The following is a 16575-nucleotide window of genomic DNA, read 5'->3' on the forward strand; positions in this document are numbered from 1 at the left end:
AAAAAAAGATTAAAGAAACGATCCCATGTCAAGAGGAAGACAGCGAGAGATCCAAGCGAGCAGCAAATCCGGAGTTCCCAGGGGCATCCAACGGGAGAACGTGGTTGAGGCTGTCTTGGAGCGTCGACAGCTGGCCAGATGAATTTACGGGGCGGAACAACAAACCACATGAAAGCGGCGAGCCACGCTATTTTTAGCATGGCCTCAGGCATCCACACTACTACCTACTAGTATGATTGCGTCTAGCATCGATTATACATTGCATTTCCTCGCAGTCCTATTGAGATTAAACTACGTCTTTCTTCTACTAGTAAGAAAGCAGATGCTAAGCACACAGACTGAAATGTAGCTTGCTTAATAGACGCTCAAGGCCGAAGCGCGCGGCTAAAAAAGGCTAGCGCGGCGGCAAGAGCTTGAGAAATATCAATCAATCAATGCGACGTTCTGCCGCCCATCCCCAGACATCCTCACTCGCGCTCCATCGGATTCCTTTGGATTTGCACTACCGCACGACAATATGGCTGCCGCTGTAGCCAACGGTAATCATGCATCATCAACGCCTACCACCCTAGAAGAAATAGCGAAACCCCCGGAGGGCGTGGTCGTGCCGCCCAAGGATATTCGAGGTAAGTCGGAGGAGCGACTTTTGTTCTAGAGATATACATTTGCTAATCGCTTCCTTACAACACCAGCGATTGTTGAGAAAACAGCAGGCTACGCTGCCCGAAATGGTCCCGTGTTCGAACGTAAGTTGAACACTCTAATACGTTGGTTTTCCAGTGCTAATCTTCCATACACGTACAGAACGCATTCGCGAAAAGGAACAGAGCAACCCAAAATTCTCTTTCTTGAGCCCCGGAGATGCATATGCGGCATACTATCTATGGCGACTCGATGAGATCAAAGAAGGTCGCGGAACCGACATTTCAGCTGGAAGGCCGGGCGAAGCGCCCGTGACGCCAGCTCCAGAAAAGCCCAAGGGACCGACTGCCCCACCGGAATTCCATTTCTCAGCGCGAATTCCTATTATTAATGCGCAGGACCTGGAGGTTGTCAAGTTGACGGCACTTTTTGTTGCTAAAAGAGGAAAGTCATTTATGACCTCACTGTCGCAAAGAGAAGCGCGAAACTTCCAATTTGACTTCTTACGGCCACAGCACAGCTTATATCAGTTTTTCACACGCTTGGTGGACCAGTACACGATATTGTTGAATGAAGAAGGAATTGATGCGGATACTACAGCAAAGCGTCGGCTAGGAGAACTAGACCGGAATATCAAGGAAAAACATCATATCTTGGATCGGGCTAAACAACGAGCAGAATGGGTCAAATATCAAGAACAGCAGAAGCAGAAGAAGGAAGAACAGGAAGAGCAAGAGCGTATTGAATACGCACAGATCGACTGGCATGACTTCGCTGTCGTTGAGACTGTCCTCTTCGATGAGGCAGACGACCAGATAGAATTGCCACCTCCGGCTTCACTTGGTGATCTACAATCAGCATCTCTAGAGCAGAAGGCTATGATATCGATCAATCCATTACGGATTGAAGAGGCAATGCCCACAGATGAGATGGAGCCTGTATATTACAATGCCTACCCGGCGGAACAAGTTGGTCCCACACAGCCACCAGTACCTATCCCCACGGACCAGCAGCCTATACAGCCTGCCTTCCAACCTACACCTGCGAGTTCTGCCGCCAATGAAGAAGAAGAGCGACGTATTCGGGAACGTGCCGAAGCGCGCGATCAGGCATCCGCAGCGCAAGCAGCGGCGAAAGGCCAACCGCCATCAATGCGTATTCGATCCGACTACGTCCCACGGGCACAATCTCGACGACAACAGAATGCCACCGTCACAGCTCTCTGTCCCAACTGCCACCAGCAAATCCCAGTTGCCGAACTTGATCATCACATGCGCATTGAAATGCTGGATCCACGCTGGAAAGAGCAGCGCGAAAAGGCAGATTCTCGTGCCGCCCATACCAATCTCATCACAACCGATGTAGCCAATAACCTGAAACGTCTAGCAAGTCAGCGTAGTGACGTGTTCGATTACGCCAACGCTCCTGCTCCTACAGCCGCTGCTGCTACCGCTGCCACTGGTTTTGGAGGTTATGAATCTCACCAAGAATCAGAGGAAGAAGCCCGCCGGAAACGGCTCGCCATGATGGCTCCCCCAGGTACGACAACAGCAGTACCCGCGCCAGCCCTAGCTCCTCCAGCAGCACCTGGTACACCAGGGTATGAAAGTGCAGCGAGTGGACGATTCCCACAAATGCCCACTGTTGGTCCACCACAGACCATAGATATCAACGAACAAATCCGGAATCTGCATGAGAAGTATGGTGCACAGCAGCAGCAACAACAACAACAACAACAACAACAACAACAGCAGCAGCAATATCTCCACCATCAACAGCAGTATCCGGGAAGTCACCAATAAATTCCTCCATTTAAATGTGGATAATAATCGGGAAAGATGAGAAAAAACAAAGAAAGATTCTTTTCGTGTACTAAAAACTGGAGTTCAAATGTGACTTTTTGGAGATCAAAGCATTGGGCAGCGTTATGGGCGGATTTGTACGATTTTGGTTTTTTTTGTTTCTTCTATTAAACTACTGCTTCCTCTGTGCTGTAAAACTTAGGTAGCAGAAAGGGATCTAAATGAACTCAAAAAATGGGAGAAAAAATGCAGGATCCGAAAATTTTTTGATTTCATGTACTCAATTACCATGACTGAATCGATTAAGAATAGCCACGACACATGGACAAATGCATGTATCAAAATGAAAAATAGAAGCATAAAAACAATATATATATATATATGTGAATGTCCAATGAAAGAAAAAAACCAGAAGGTTGAGAAAAGAAAAGATCAGAAGAAAATAAGGGCGAGAAACGAGAAGAAAGATGATGCAGACACAACGACAACGACAATTAATCAGATTGTCAAAAGAAAACCCGAATATCTATAATGAGTTTGTTTTTCTCCAGGTGTGTTTGAGATGAAAGAAGGGAAAGTCATGCAAGAGCAAGGGATTCGGATGAACCGAGAGCGCTCGGTATCAATACGGGCTTCTCCAAGGTTGAAGATAAAATGCAACGGGTGAAAGGGTGAAGAAAAAGGGGTATGGGTATGTGAGTAAATATTACATTATTAATACAATAGAGCAAATATGTAGTAGAGTATAGGATATATGGCGGGGGAATCATCAAATGCAGAGCCAGTGGTGTGGAAGGGATGAGGAAATGGCGAACCCCCGAAAAGGGAGGGTCGATGCTGTAGGAATAATAAAAATGGCCATTAGCGATATGTCCTTCTGCTCCCGGGGATCGAGAGAAGCATGGCTTCTTAGTCAAAAGCACCAGGGACGGCCTTCAAATTGTCCGAGTCATTACTCTCTGAGTCGTCGTGATCATTGGGTTGTTGAGCCTTCTCAGTTGTTGGCGTAAATGGAGCATCCAAGGTGGCCGCATTGGAATGTGACGCGTCTGGAAGTGTGGTTTCCAAGTCAGTGTGCAATTGCTTGTCCGCATCGTCATCGTCGTCCTCTCCCTTGCTAACGACTTCTTCAGTCTTGTTTTCGGTTTCTACTATCGACACCGTCTTGACGTCAGAGTCGATCGAATCCATCTCAACGTTGCCATTCCGCAGCGGCAAAGCAGGAGGCGTCGTGGCAATCTCTTTGGCCGTGCCATCTGGTGTTGAAGACTCAACTTCGGTCTCAGTCTTAGACTCCGTGGTATTGGATTCCGCTACAGCAGCAGAATCTGATACAGGCACGACCTTCTCGGAATCGTCAGTAGAAGTGAAAGAGGGCACGACACCACCTCCAAGGCGAGACCAAAATATCCGCTCTCGTAAACGAATTGTCTCTTCCCATGCTTCCTTCTCTTCCTCCACGTCTCCAACATGTACGTAGCCGTCGAGAATCATTCTGAGATAGCCCGCGAAATCGCAGCAAGCTCGGACCTTCTCAAGACAAAGAACGCAAAGAGAGTATCGCTGGGCACTTTCGCTATCAGATGTCCGGAATCGATGTGTACGTTCATTTACATCGTCTGTCCGTCGCTCGCCGCAGAGACTACAGGGAAACATGTATTTCTTATGGCTTGCGGGCATAGGTTCCACGATCAGTGTACCATCGCAGAGACTGCTAAAAACAGATCGACGTGTGAGCCAAGAAATTGAAGGTGCAGCGTCTAAACGAAGTGTAGGCTCAAAATCTTCGACAAGAATGCGTTTGTAGAAACGAGTGTCCTTTAACGGCGTGTGGACGACATTCGGCTGAGGACTACCGTTAGGTGTCGAAGACTGGGGGGTCAGAGTACCGCCAACATTCGAATTACTGCCGCTCGAAGTCAAGCCAGCAAGCCCCATAACGTTCAAGCCCCCGTACGAGCCACTTGCAACTCGACTAGAGGGCTTAGAGGTTTTGGCAAAGTTCATCAGCTCACGAAAGTCGTCATATGCAACCATGTCTACTCGATAAACCGGCTTGATCAGATGAGGGAAAGAAGTGGAGGGCGCAGGAGATATATCAGCAGCGATCATAGCAGAAGAGAGGTTGGAGGAATCTAAAAGGCGGCCTATATTGGCCTGCATTGCTATGGCTGGCGATGAAGGAGCGGTCGACTGGTTGGGCGTGGTGTCAGTCTCATCTCGTGAAGAATTCATATCTTGCATAACTGTCTTCAATTCCGCAAGTTGTTCCTTTTGAGACGCGACCAGTGCCTCGGTGTCCTGGATCTGGGCACGAAGCTGCTCATTCTTCTTCTCCACCGCTTCCCGTTCTTGTTTTGCAGCAGCAACCATCTGTTTGATTGTCAGCAAGGCCTTTTGTACTCCGTATCTCTCAAATGGATGACGATTATACCTTGTTCGCTTCTTCAAAAAGTGCCGCAGTCAAAGTCTCCAGCTCCTGCTCCATCTCTCTTTTTTCCTGCTCCGCCACCGAACGCTTGTTTTGTTCCTCTTCTAGAGCAGTTTTCATAGACAGGATCTCCGATTCCACATCGCTACGTTTGACCATGATGCCACTAGATATGTCTGTGCGATACTGTTCATTCTCGGATTCAACAACTGCCAATCGTTGTTGTGCTGCGTCCAGTTCCTGACGAGTGGCCGATAGCGAATCATCGAGACTGGTTTGGATGTTGATTGCTTGCACTAGCTTGGCACTCAGAGTGGCCACCTCGCTGTTCAGATCCGGGTGATGCGACGAGTCGGCGGTGCCGGATAAATCGGTAGTGCTTGCAACTCGCGGGTCCCTGAGCGTATTGAAATCGCTTTCCTGCAGATCTTCCAACCCAGCTGGAGAAAGCTTTCGACCATTTCTTAAATCCGAGAGGGCGTTGGTTGATTTCATTTTGGTGAGAAACCTCGCAGGCGAGCGCGATCGCTTCCCTGCGGAATGAGACCGCTTGTGGTTGGTCGGTCGAGACAACATGCTGGATGGCGATAGAAAACTGTTATGTCCGTACGAGTGGAGGGAGATAAGGCTACTTGAATAGTCGGTCAGTATCATGGGAGCCATGTCGTGCTTCAAACTTACTCAGCCATGGTGAAAATTTCAAGAGGTGATGATGTCAATGTCGGCACACGTTGTTTTGTTGGACAAGCCCGTTGCAAAGGAACGAATACGGGGTTTGATGCGCTGAAGATGGACCAACGCGGGCCATAAAACGAAGGTAGAAGATGGAATTGGCCAGCGGATCGATCTCGTTCTGGCGTTGTCGCGACGAGTCTCACTATCTCCGTGCGGACAGCAGCATGTTAAATGAGGACCCACAAAGGATTGAGGCTGGGCAGGTCAATCAAGAGGCTTGTCGGTGCAGTCTGGCGTGTTTTGCGTCGTCCCTAAGGAATGGAGGAAGCCACACACCGTCGACCAGCCCAAGACGACAAGATGCCGGGAAGAGACGTTTGGCAGTGGAAGAGAGAGTAAAGTAGTCTACTAGAGCCCGAGTTCGTTCCAAGTGGCAAACGCTTTTTCCCCCGGCGGCTTGGCGGAGACGGGCGCAATTCAGCGTGACGGGCGGCGAGGGCGAGGTGATTGGCAGATAGCGGGTGAGGAGAAAGTGAAAGTAGAGTACGTGATGAGGAGAGGAGAGAAGAGATTCGTCACGATAAGCGCCGCCAGGAGAGAAGAGCAGCTGGTGGCTGGCCAGGCAGAATCGTTAATGAGCTCGCGGACGCTGGCGGAATACGCAGCCAACTGCTTGCGGCCGTCTGGTTGGCTCGTGCTGCGTCCCGCCGCCCCGCTCACGCATCCGCTAAGCCCAGTCGAGCAACACAAGTCACGCGACGCCCGCCAATCAGCATTGAGAATCCGCTGCCCATCACGGCGCCTCAGGCACCAGTCTATCTCCAAGCTTACCTAGGATGCTGCAAGTAGGTCGAAAGCACGGAAGATGACAGCCCGTCTGCAGAGCAGCAAACGCCTAGCAAATCAAGCGGCCCTGCCCCTACTCAGCGACGTAATCCAAAATTGTACGCAAAGAGGATTGTTTCCTCAATGGTCATTTGTGATGACGCCAATGCTGAGAGCTCTCTCCCCCCCACTAGGTGAAGCCTCAGGCCGCAAAGTGGGGTACAAAGGACTGTCGATGGTAAAGTAAAATAATTCTTCCGAACCAATGCATTGCTTTGGTTTTGTCCGGACTGCGTCGTCGAAAGGCAGGCAGAATCATACCTGAACCACTGTGTTGCTGGAGGAGCAAACCACTTCGTCATGGCGGACGCCGAGTTGGAAGAGGTAAAATTGTTGCGCCCCCGTGAAGACCTGCTGCCCCGCCGGCACACGATGCTGCTTTGCTTGTGCACATGTGATGTCACTTGCGTAAGGGAGATAAAATGGACTGATATACTAGATCTAGATTCGAAGAGCTCGTCTCGCTCAGTTACAAAAGCAGGGCGGCGGCCGAGGGGGCGTTCCCGGTGGTGAAGGCCAGGATGATCAGAGAAGGTCAGTATATGGCTATGCCTGCCTGTCATATCGAACCTCTGTTTGCTAATATCATTTCTTCACGCGGTTACAGACAAGCAGAAGGTAGTCCTAAGATTGCCATGCATTTCCTCCGCAAACTCCAGTGTCAACTAACTACCGTCAAACCTTTCGCAACACAGCCGAACGACGTTCCTCCATACTCTCCCAGATTCTCGACCCAGCAGCAGCAGACCGATTAGGGCGAATACGGCTCGTCAAGGAGTCTCGCGCCACCGATATTGAGAACCGTCTGATTATGCTTGCACAAACGGGACAACTCCGCCAGAAAGTGACCGAAGATCAACTAAAGGAACTTCTCAACGCCGTTGCCGAAAACTCCCGCAAGGAGGAAGAAGAGCAAAAGGTCGTTTTTAGTCGTCGCAAAGGCGGTTGGGATGACGATGACGATCTGTTGGATTTGTGAGTCGTCACGGTTATAAGGTTCTTACAATTGGGTTATGCTTTTCAGAAAGACAAGCCAGGGGAACATTATTTTCGGACATGTTGTAATGAATGAAATGTTATCCATATACCCATTTACCCGAGCTGGAGTGCACACAGCAGAGCATCTTGATAACGATCATTGAGAGACAAAAAAGGCACAAGAAAAAAGAAAAATAAAACGCCCCAATGCAAATGTGTATGATATCTGTTACATGTAATGTACAAAAGGCAAGAGCCGGACAGAAATACTAACTTAAATACTTGATAAGCCTATATCTGCTTTGGCTCGGAGCGCTGCTCCTTTGCCCTCTTTTCCTGCTGTCGTATCATACGACGGATCTGCCTCAGATCCGGCGGAGCCTCGATGTTTAACTCAGCGCGCAGATCATCAACATTCCGTTCCAGCTGCTCTTCCCAATACACGTTAATCAATTCTTCACTCGACAAGCCACTGCGAACCGCCCATGGAAGATGAAGCTTAAAAAACCTCTCCCGCTCAGCAGGTTTCAATCGAACGACGGCAGCAAGACTCAGGGCTGTCATGGGGAGTACTGTATTCAGAAACTCAAATGCTTTCAGCGCCAATTCGCCTTCCACCATTGTTGGCAAGCCCGTCACAGCATGGTAGAAATCGTGACACTCGCGATATCGTTGCATGACATATGCACATTCTTCATCATCAATATACTGCACGCTGTCCCGCGTGTCGGGGGAAACGCCCTCCCGATCAAGCCATGTCGCGTACGTCCGACCAACAGAATTCTCCGGTAAAGTGCGAAGGTAAGGGAGCTTGAGGGATTCGGAGGTAAGTCGAGGACGGTCTCGGAGGATACGACGGCCAGTGGGATTGGCTAGCATAGCGTCACGGAGGCGGTAAATGAAGTAGGGTGTTGCGGTGGCTTCACCGAGTGCTGCGATTAGATCTAGAAGGAAGTGGGTTTGTCAATGGCTGAGCTGGGATTCAGAAATTGCGGATGGTGACAAAAACGAACCGCCTCTCCTAGGGTTGAGTAAGGACCCAAAAGCTGAACCTAGCGTAAGCACCCCACGCTCAACTCTCGTGAGAGGAACATGGCCTGGATAATTTGGAGGCGGCCGACTGAGAACGGAGAACGCGCGGCGGGATGATGCACTTTTTAGCGCGACGTCATGGCATCGCGAGCAGCAGGATTTTGGCGTAATGAGAGATGCAGATTTGAGAAATGGAGGCATTGTCTTGCTGTGACTCGGTAGCCGAGCAGTGCGTAGTACTTTGGGCATAGAATTGATCAGTTATTGGTGCTGGTGGAGTGAGTGTCAACTGAGAGCAATGGAAGTAACATGCCAGGTGGAGAATCACAAGCTTGATTTATCCGTAAGGACCATGTATCAGCTAGTGTGTTACACATGTGAATCCAAAGCCTGCCTATGGAAATGCAACGACATATGGTAATTTACCCGGTAAATACACCGTACTGACCGGAATACCTGGAAAATAAGGCCCACAAATACTTATCAACGAAGCTAGCCGCCCTAACCTTAGCTGGACAAAAAAGACAGCAGCACAATCTCTAGTCAAGCCCTAATTACTTGCTTTCTGGTTTTCCACTTCCAGTTAGCTGTACACAAGCTGATGTGTAATTGATGTAGTTGCAAACGAATTGCTCTTTGATGACTAAACAGCAAAGGTCGCCCTAAAATCTGTCACTATAAATTGGGACACAAAACCCTAACTCGCTTCCAACTCGAGACTCGACTCCCTCCCCCTTGAACACACCTTTGCAGCCTACACCGCATGACAAACAAGCAACTATTCGTCTTTTAATTTGCCTTCTTCTTAACTTTCTTCTTAAAGATAAAAGAAAGAAAGGAATATACCATGGCCTCTGAACCGATTTCTGATCTAACCCCTGAACATGCCACCAAGGCGTCTGCTGAAGAACAAGCCGAACAGGCCATGTTCGCTAAATACCCTTCACTCCAAAAAATGATGGGCGTCCCACCTGAGGAAATTGTTGAATCACACGACGGGCGTGAGACAAGCTTGCTCAAGTATATTTACAGCCATCCCAAGCTAGACAGCGAATTGCGCGGCTCCCCCACAGCCATCATGGCGGCCATGGACGAATTCGCCGCAAAGGAGGAGTTCTTGATCAACATCGGGTCTGACAAGGCAAAGCTTTTGTCTGACTTGATTCATGAGCATAAGCCAAAGGTCCTGCTGGAACTAGGTACTTATGTCGGGTATGGTTTTTTCTTCCCTTTTTTCTCTGAGGCTATCATCTCTAATTTCGATTGATCGAGTCTTTTTTTTTTGAGCTCTGGCTAACGTCTATCACTGGTACTAGGTACTCGGCTATTCTCTTCGGAAACGCCATGCGAGAGGTCAGCCTCAAAGGAAATGAAGCGAGAGACGAGAAGCCTCGCATCTACAGCCTTGAGCTTGATCCATTGATTGCGTCGATTGCAATGAACTTCGTCAACCTCGCCGGCTTGGGTGACATTGTGGAGGTCATTGTTGGGCCCTCTGCTCACACGCTGCAGCGTCTCCATGACCAAGGCGTCTTGGGCAGTGGTAGTGTTGACATGATCTTCTTGGACCATGCTGAAGAACTTTACAAACCGGACCTTGAACTGTGTGAGAAGCTGGGGTATCTGGATAGTAGTGGCGCTTGTGTCGTCGCCGACAATGTCGTCCGACCTGGTGCACCGGAGTACAGGAAATATGTGCGCAACAACTCTCGATTCAGCAAGAGTTGGGGAGTGCCTTCGCTGATCGTCCCGGGAGATCTTCACGTATGTTTATACTACTTCTATATTTCTATTCTGCCCTTCTATCAAAGTAGAAAGAACACACAGGCTGACTTACTGCGTATAACAGGACGAGGTTGAGATTAGTCTCGTTGGCGACTCGGAAGTAAAGGGGGCCGAGAAGAAGAGGCAGAGGACCGAGTAATGCAACTGTTGGCAGAATCAGTCAAGTAGCAGGATAATGTTGCAGAGAAGAAATGCTCTTATCATTGTGCATATCTGGCTGTTTCATTGTTTCATTGAGGATTTCGATGATATTTTACCTTCCAAATCGAGCAGTTTTGTTGATCAAGCATGATTTCCTTTTTCGGCATGGTGGATAGGTCTTCGATGTCACGACGTGATTGGGTGGCCCGATGGATGTCGTATTAGTGGTCAGCCCTAGGGCTAGTCCCACTTTCCTTCTTTCTTCTCATATGAATAAAGCAGCCTCAGACATCCAGTTCTTCATTCTACACATTTTCAAGTATTGATAGCGCAAGATACCCATCAACGTCCAATGAAAGGACATTAAAACATTAGCAAGCCTATACAACCCACGACTCACATTGCTTGCAGACCGACATAGAAGATGTCAGCATACAGTCCGCCTGGTGAAGAGCATGTCGCCTTTATGCAATGGGCTATTGATCAGGCCGTCAAGGTGAACGGGGTAGAGCCCGCTAGAATTCCTGGCCGAGGCTTGGGCATGATAGCCACAAAGGATATTCAAGTAAGATTGTATACACATGCTATGCTTTGTATCAGTCAATTGGTGTCCTAAAAGATTCTGCGCCTAGGAGGATGAAATAATGGTTGAAGTGCCACTATCGGCCATGCTAAGCATTGACAGCATTCCAGCCACATTTGTGAATTTGTTCAATGGCAAGATATCCTTACAAGGTCTGCTCGCGGCATTTTTCACCCATGGCGATCCAAACATTCTAAAGAAATTTGATCTTTGGAAAGCTACGTGGCCCAACATGGAGGACCTCGAGGAGGGATTGCCCATTCTCTGGTCCAAGGAACTTGGAGGTCTAGATCTGAAGCATAATAGCCCCAATGAAACTGCTATTGCTGATGACTTGTCAACATCCATCACACTCCCGCCATCAGCTTCGGGTCTATGGAACACATTCCGCAGAAAGTCCCTCGTTGAAGATTACCAAACAAAGCACCAGAATTTATTAATTCGGCAGGAGAAGCGACTACGAGATGCGTGGCACGACGTCCTTGCTGTCTTTCCTGACACTAACTGGGAAACGTTTGCGTATTATTGGTTGATTATAAATACCAGAAGCTTTTATTATTTAATGCCTGGCCAGGAGCGCCCCGAGGATACGAATGAAGCTATGGCACTGGTGCCGTTTGCAGATTATTTCAATCATATCGACAACGCAGTACGTGGTCAGTTCTTAGTGCTAATTTGTGAATACTAATAATTGAGTTGAAAAGGAGTGTGATGTGAACTTTGATGGGCAAACGTATACATTTCGAGCAACGAAGGTTTACAGTCAGTCTCAGTCTCTTCTCCTTTTTTACTTATATGAGCTGATTCCGGTTCCTCCTGTAGAAAAAGGGGAAGAGGTGTATATGAGTTACGGGCCACATCCGAATGACTTTCTTTTCATTGAATGTATATTAGCCATCCTGCCTTCCCCAAGTGCTTCGAATGCTGACAAGATCATTAAAAAAGATGGGTTTTTCCTTGAGGAAAACGAGTCCGATGCGTTATACCTCGACGATATCATCTTCAAAGACTTCACAGCTGCCGAAAAGGAAGAACTGATCTTTGAAAGATATTATGGGTATGTATTGCGCATCTATTCCCACGCATCCGTTTCTAAGAAGTTATAACTGATGGCTTCCCTTTTTTTCTAATCGTCCAAAGCAATTATCAAATTACAATCGAATCTGGACCATGTTTCCGCACTGAAGTCGCAGCGAGCATGAAATGCATGTCTCGCCGTAACTGGAGGAACTATATTCAAGGCCGCGGTGCTGCACCGAATGCCACCAAAGTGAATGCCATCATCAGAGATTGGATTGAATTGTACCTCAGAGAGGCAAGGATTGCAATTGATTCACTGAAGGAAATGCTCTCCGAAAAAAAAGAAACTTCGTCACGGTCAAAGATTAAAATGTTGCTAGGGAGGTGGGAACAGATTAGACAGCTATGTGATGGAGTGATCTCAAAGCTCGATTGATTTATGTATGACGACGACGATATATGGGTATACATGCGAAAAGGAATAAAACAGAAGCGAAATAGAGAGAAGCTTCTATCATGCTTCATCCTCAGTCTCTAAATTAGACGTATCAAGCGGAACCGCACCAGCTTCTCGAAGCCTCATGATATGATTTTTGCCTAGCACCAGCTGCATGATCATATAATTCAGAACGCATCTAATACCGAGTTCATCCCCTCGACGGACAATGTACCCATTAATGTATTCAATTTCCGTTCTCTTCAGCGCCTGCACATCCTGAAGCATTGAGCTCGTATTTGCAGCTGTTTTGTTGGCCAGGTTGACTGCTAGATTCTTCAATCGTTCCGTCGCGAAACGTGCCTGAATGCCAGGCACGCCTTCCAACTCAGGCAGTGCACAGATCACGGTGGATATTTCGGCGAGCAAAAGTCGCATGGAGCGAGTTATATGGTAATTGTAGAGGAGTTCCCCATTTTGCGAATCTAACAACACTGTAAATGGGTTTATGACGCAGTTCATGGCTAATTTTTCAAGTTGGCATTGTAACACGTTAACTGCACTCTCGGCAACGGCTACTAATGGTGGTGTCAGAGTTAGTGTGCGTAGAAGGTACTTCGTAGAGGGAGCCCAGTCCTCTTCCTGAACGTCGGAAGTCGTGCGTGAAGGTAATGCTCCGAGAATGGTAGTCCCGAGACCGGTATATTCCACGTGAAATGGCCTCTTCATTCTAAGGCCATGCGAGATAACTCCCTGTATATAGTGAGGGCGTTTCTCGGGGTCCGGAAAGATTTCCTTGTTTACTTCGTCAATAACTCCCATGCCATTCTGAAGGAAAAGCACTGTCGAGTCCGGCGTTAATCGGTGACTGACAGAAGACAATGCTTGGACTGTTTGTGGTGCTTTGGTCGTTATGATTATACACTCTATTTTCTCGTCGTCTCTTTCCGACGTGAGAAGGTCCATCTCCTCGTCTGTTTCGAATGCGTGAGTGGATTCTAGATCTGGGTCCTCTTGACGCCGTGATATCAAAATCTCAGGCTCATGGTTGTCAACGTTGCTGTTATTAATATTATCATGTTGATTCCAATATGGTAGAGAATGCCATGTATTCTCATTGAAAACATTGACATCGAATCCAGTCTTTATATCGTCCAATCCATTTGTCATTAGGGCTATCGATTGTTTTCGCTGTAGCCACCGCGAGTACATATCACGATTGTGCAACAGCAGGGTTATTGGTGGCCGTGTCTTGCGAGATGCTAATGAATGCGCCACGAAGCAGCCAACATTTCCCAAGCCTATAATATGTATTCGTCCAGACAAGCTGCCGCTTCTATGCGTCGCATCGTCCAGCGTCTCCTTCTGCACGGGGTTAACCAACGACGGCTGCATTTTGGTTGCGTAAGTTCGAGACGCAAAACAGTAGCCCCATGGAAATGGCAATATGGACGACTGACATTTGGCGATTCCATGTGCACCGACTAGACCAATCCGCAAAAGCGGATGGTTAATGCTTTTGGCATGCACTTTGGCGACCTTTCGGAGCGTTGCGAAATCGTGGCTGATTTAAATATCGGTATGGATTGATATGGAGCAATAATAAGCCTCAGCTCTTCATCATGAGGGTAATCTGGCGTGTTTGCTGGCTCCAATTCACATCAAATGTCAACAATTGCCGGGAAGAATTATTTGAGCATCGATCCCTGGCGGGTTGCTTGCCGACAGACCGCCTTGGCTCACCGCCTTCTGGTGCCGCCGAAAAGAACCGTGAGAAACTTTTTAGTTTCATCGCTTCACCGCATGCCATTTCAAGATCAAACACGATCAAGCGCCCAAAATGGAGGTCGCGGATTTGATACCGGTAGTCGAGCGCTTCGAAGATAATCTTGATGATTTGGAGGAAGTGATTAAGCCGCTTCTTGCGCGCTCGTTGGAAGAGACATCCAAAAAGCTACCGCTGTTGGAGAGGGCCAAGCTACATGCTCTGGTTACATATACAGTGGAATCGCTGATTTATTGTATGTATGACCGCGATTTACTTTAGATTATTTACTCACGGGACTAGCATACTTGCGTCTTCGAGGAGTGGAGGCCAAGGAACACCCTGTCTTCACGGAGTTGACCCGGGTGAAGCAGTACTTTAGAAAAATCGCAGCGTTGGAAAGTGAACCGGAGAAAACAGACAAACCAACAATGAGATTAGATCAGGGCGCGGCCCGTCGTTTCATATCACATGGTCTTGTATGTTTACTCACTCCCGTAATATATTCTTTCAAGCTTACTGAGTTTGGTTCCAGGCTGGCAATGAACAGTACGACAACGAGCGAGCCGAAAAGCTAGCAAAAGAGAGAGCACGAGCGCAACTCAAGGCGGCGATGCTCGCCAAGCAGTCAAAAAACAAACCATCGACTTCAGTTTCGTCACAAGAACCCAGGGAATCGTCCACTTCCGCCAGCAGTTCAGATTCCGAGGCCCATTCCGAGTCCGAGTCCGAGTCTGAGTCTGAGGACTCCGAACCCGAAGCTCAGTCGCAGTATGTTGAGAACAATCGTAAGGTACAACCATCAAAGGAGCCGCAGGCCCCGGAAGATTTTATTCAGTTACCATCGGAACCATTTGTTGGGTTAGAAACTGCAAAGTCGAAAGCAAAGAAGAGGAAAGAAGCCGCTTTAGCTAGGAAAGCCGATCGCAAGGCAAAAAGAGAAGGGAAGCCAACGAACGAGGCTAGCAATAACAAACAAGCCCTCGATCAGAAGAAGGAGAGGCGGCGCAATAAACAAGCCAAGAAAAAGGCAAAGAGAGCCAAGCAGAAGCAGAAGGGAAATGCCTAAGGCGATATATTTGGATGTTATAATTTAGTCAAACATGCTGACTTTTGTTGACTGTGCATTGCATCTGGGGGCGGTTGGTTGGCGTTTGGAGGCTCGTTCGCACTACATTGATGTACATACTACATCATAGCATTCGTACGCATTGTTATGCTCTTGATTCCAGTGATCATAGTCCGTTGTGTACAGAGTAGAAATGCATCGGGAGTAGATCCATAAACCCGCGGCTAACCCAAGGAAGCCCGCCAGCCAATCAGACAAGCGCACGGCAACATTCGGACGATTTTGCCTCACAAGTCCGACTTTCGACTTTCTTCTGGAAAATACTCAACATCCCATCCATCTTTGATATTCTTCACCCGTACGCTTCCTAAGACGCACCGATCTATCTATTTTCACCACCACTATTATCACCACTTAATAAAACCAGCGAACTTGAAAATGCCTCGTCAAAACCGTGGTCGTGCCCCTGCCGCTCCTGCGCGCAGCGCTCCTGCTCGCCCTACTGCTGCTCCTGCCAGACCTGCTGCTCCTCAAACACAGCAGAGCCAGCCTCACTCGACTGCTGCTCATGCCCCTGCTCCTGTTCAGCAGGCTCCTCCTATGCCGGTTCAGAGCCAGGGACCTGGTCTGTTCGGTCAGATGGCCTCGACTGCTGCGTAAGTTTATTTCACCGTCAACCGGTTACCCATCCTCCCGCATCAGTATGCACACTGCAGTGCAAATCCAAGCTAACCTATTTGCTTTTCTTCAGTGGTGTTGCTATCGGTTCCTCCATCGGCCATGCCATCGGTGGCCTCTTCTCTGGTGGCAGCTCCAGCGCCCCCGCTGAGGCTCAGCCAGCTGCACCAGCTGCTCAACCCATGGACAACGGACTCTACGCCAGCTCAAACAGTGCTTCGTCTTGGGAAAATCCAGCCTGCGCCACCGATGTGCAAAATTTCCGCAAGTGCATGGATGATAACCAGGGAAATATGTCCATTTGCGGATGGTATTTGGATCAGTTGAAGGCTTGCCAGGCTGCCGCTAAGCCTTATTAGAAGATTTCTTCCTTTACCCTTTTTGTACCGAATAGTTTGCTTTCATGGAGCATTGTGGCATAGCATAAGATATCATCTCTAGGCAAGGTGGTTTTGTCTATGAGCAGGTCTTTTTTCTTTCTTATCCCTTATATACCTGCCGACTAGTTGACTAGAGAATTCTTGTACACTAATCACATATTGGCCTGATGACGTTGTTGACATAACAATATTCATTTAAGAAGACCACAAAACGAAAACCAAAAAAAAAAAAAGGAAAACCTCCACTCAAATTCGCTTTGTTTCTGATAGAGG

The 16575-nt window shown here is 48.2% G+C and overlaps 9 protein-coding genes across 9 annotated transcripts, besides 2 other annotated features; 6 read left to right on the plus strand and 3 right to left on the minus strand.

Moving 5' to 3' along the window:
* Positions 1-517: 517 nt before the first annotated feature.
* Positions 518-2444, plus strand: UA08_01977 (hypothetical protein; the record flags this gene model as incomplete). Its single annotated transcript, XM_020261700.1, has 3 exons — positions 518-626; positions 693-746; positions 805-2444. The coding sequence occupies 3 exons, from the start codon at positions 518-520 to the stop codon at positions 2442-2444; spliced, it is 1803 nt and encodes a 600-aa protein (XP_020123079.1).
* Positions 2351-2422: a repeat region (Identified by RepeatMasker using a combination of RepBase library and repeat library created with RepeatScout).
* Positions 2445-3353: 909 nt separating the features above from the next.
* Positions 3354-5564, minus strand: UA08_01978 (hypothetical protein; the record flags this gene model as incomplete). The annotated part of the gene is made up of 3 exons (XM_020261701.1): positions 3354-4817; positions 4879-5452; positions 5557-5564. The coding sequence occupies 3 exons, from the start codon at positions 5562-5564 to the stop codon at positions 3354-3356; spliced, it is 2046 nt and encodes a 681-aa protein (XP_020123082.1).
* Positions 5565-6735: 1171 nt separating this feature from the next.
* UA08_01979 (hypothetical protein) lies at positions 6736-7414 on the plus strand (the record flags this gene model as incomplete). The annotated part of the gene is made up of 4 exons (XM_020261703.1): positions 6736-6759; positions 6881-6969; positions 7043-7053; positions 7131-7414. 4 exons carry the CDS (start codon positions 6736-6738, stop codon positions 7412-7414), a joined length of 408 nt encoding a protein of 135 aa, XP_020123083.1.
* A 290-nt stretch (positions 7415-7704) lies between these two features.
* UA08_01980 (Ubiquinone biosynthesis protein coq4, mitochondrial) lies at positions 7705-8646 on the minus strand (the record flags this gene model as incomplete). Its single annotated transcript, XM_020261704.1, has 2 exons — positions 7705-8357; positions 8427-8646. 2 exons carry the CDS (start codon positions 8644-8646, stop codon positions 7705-7707), a joined length of 873 nt encoding a protein of 290 aa, XP_020123565.1.
* A 646-nt stretch (positions 8647-9292) lies between these two features.
* Positions 9293-10369, plus strand: UA08_01981 (hypothetical protein; the record flags this gene model as incomplete). Its single annotated transcript, XM_020261705.1, has 3 exons — positions 9293-9657; positions 9762-10209; positions 10295-10369. The coding sequence occupies 3 exons, from the start codon at positions 9293-9295 to the stop codon at positions 10367-10369; spliced, it is 888 nt and encodes a 295-aa protein (XP_020123564.1).
* A 426-nt stretch (positions 10370-10795) lies between these two features.
* On the plus strand, positions 10796-12060 carry UA08_01982 (hypothetical protein; the record flags this gene model as incomplete). The annotated part of the gene is made up of 3 exons (XM_020261706.1): positions 10796-10936; positions 11004-11603; positions 11659-12060. 3 exons carry the CDS (start codon positions 10796-10798, stop codon positions 12058-12060), a joined length of 1143 nt encoding a protein of 380 aa, XP_020123563.1.
* Positions 12061-12488: 428 nt separating this feature from the next.
* On the minus strand, positions 12489-13805 carry UA08_01983 (hypothetical protein; the record flags this gene model as incomplete). Its single annotated transcript, XM_020261707.1, has 1 exon — positions 12489-13805. One exon carries the CDS (start codon positions 13803-13805, stop codon positions 12489-12491), a length of 1317 nt encoding a protein of 438 aa, XP_020123562.1.
* Positions 13806-14250: 445 nt separating this feature from the next.
* UA08_01984 (hypothetical protein) lies at positions 14251-15244 on the plus strand (the record flags this gene model as incomplete). Its single annotated transcript, XM_020261708.1, has 3 exons — positions 14251-14431; positions 14479-14654; positions 14711-15244. The coding sequence occupies 3 exons, from the start codon at positions 14251-14253 to the stop codon at positions 15242-15244; spliced, it is 891 nt and encodes a 296-aa protein (XP_020123561.1).
* Positions 14879-14932: a repeat region (Identified by RepeatMasker using a combination of RepBase library and repeat library created with RepeatScout).
* A 438-nt stretch (positions 15245-15682) lies between the features above and the next one.
* Positions 15683-16281, plus strand: UA08_01985 (hypothetical protein; the record flags this gene model as incomplete). Its single annotated transcript, XM_020261709.1, has 2 exons — positions 15683-15900; positions 15996-16281. 2 exons carry the CDS (start codon positions 15683-15685, stop codon positions 16279-16281), a joined length of 504 nt encoding a protein of 167 aa, XP_020123560.1.
* Between the last annotated feature and the right edge of the window lie 294 nt (positions 16282-16575).

Source organism: Talaromyces atroroseus (genome assembly GCF_001907595.1).
Source record: "Talaromyces atroroseus strain IBT 11181 chromosome Unknown scaffold_1, whole genome shotgun sequence".
NCBI lineage: Eukaryota > Fungi > Ascomycota > Eurotiomycetes > Eurotiales > Trichocomaceae > Talaromyces > Talaromyces atroroseus.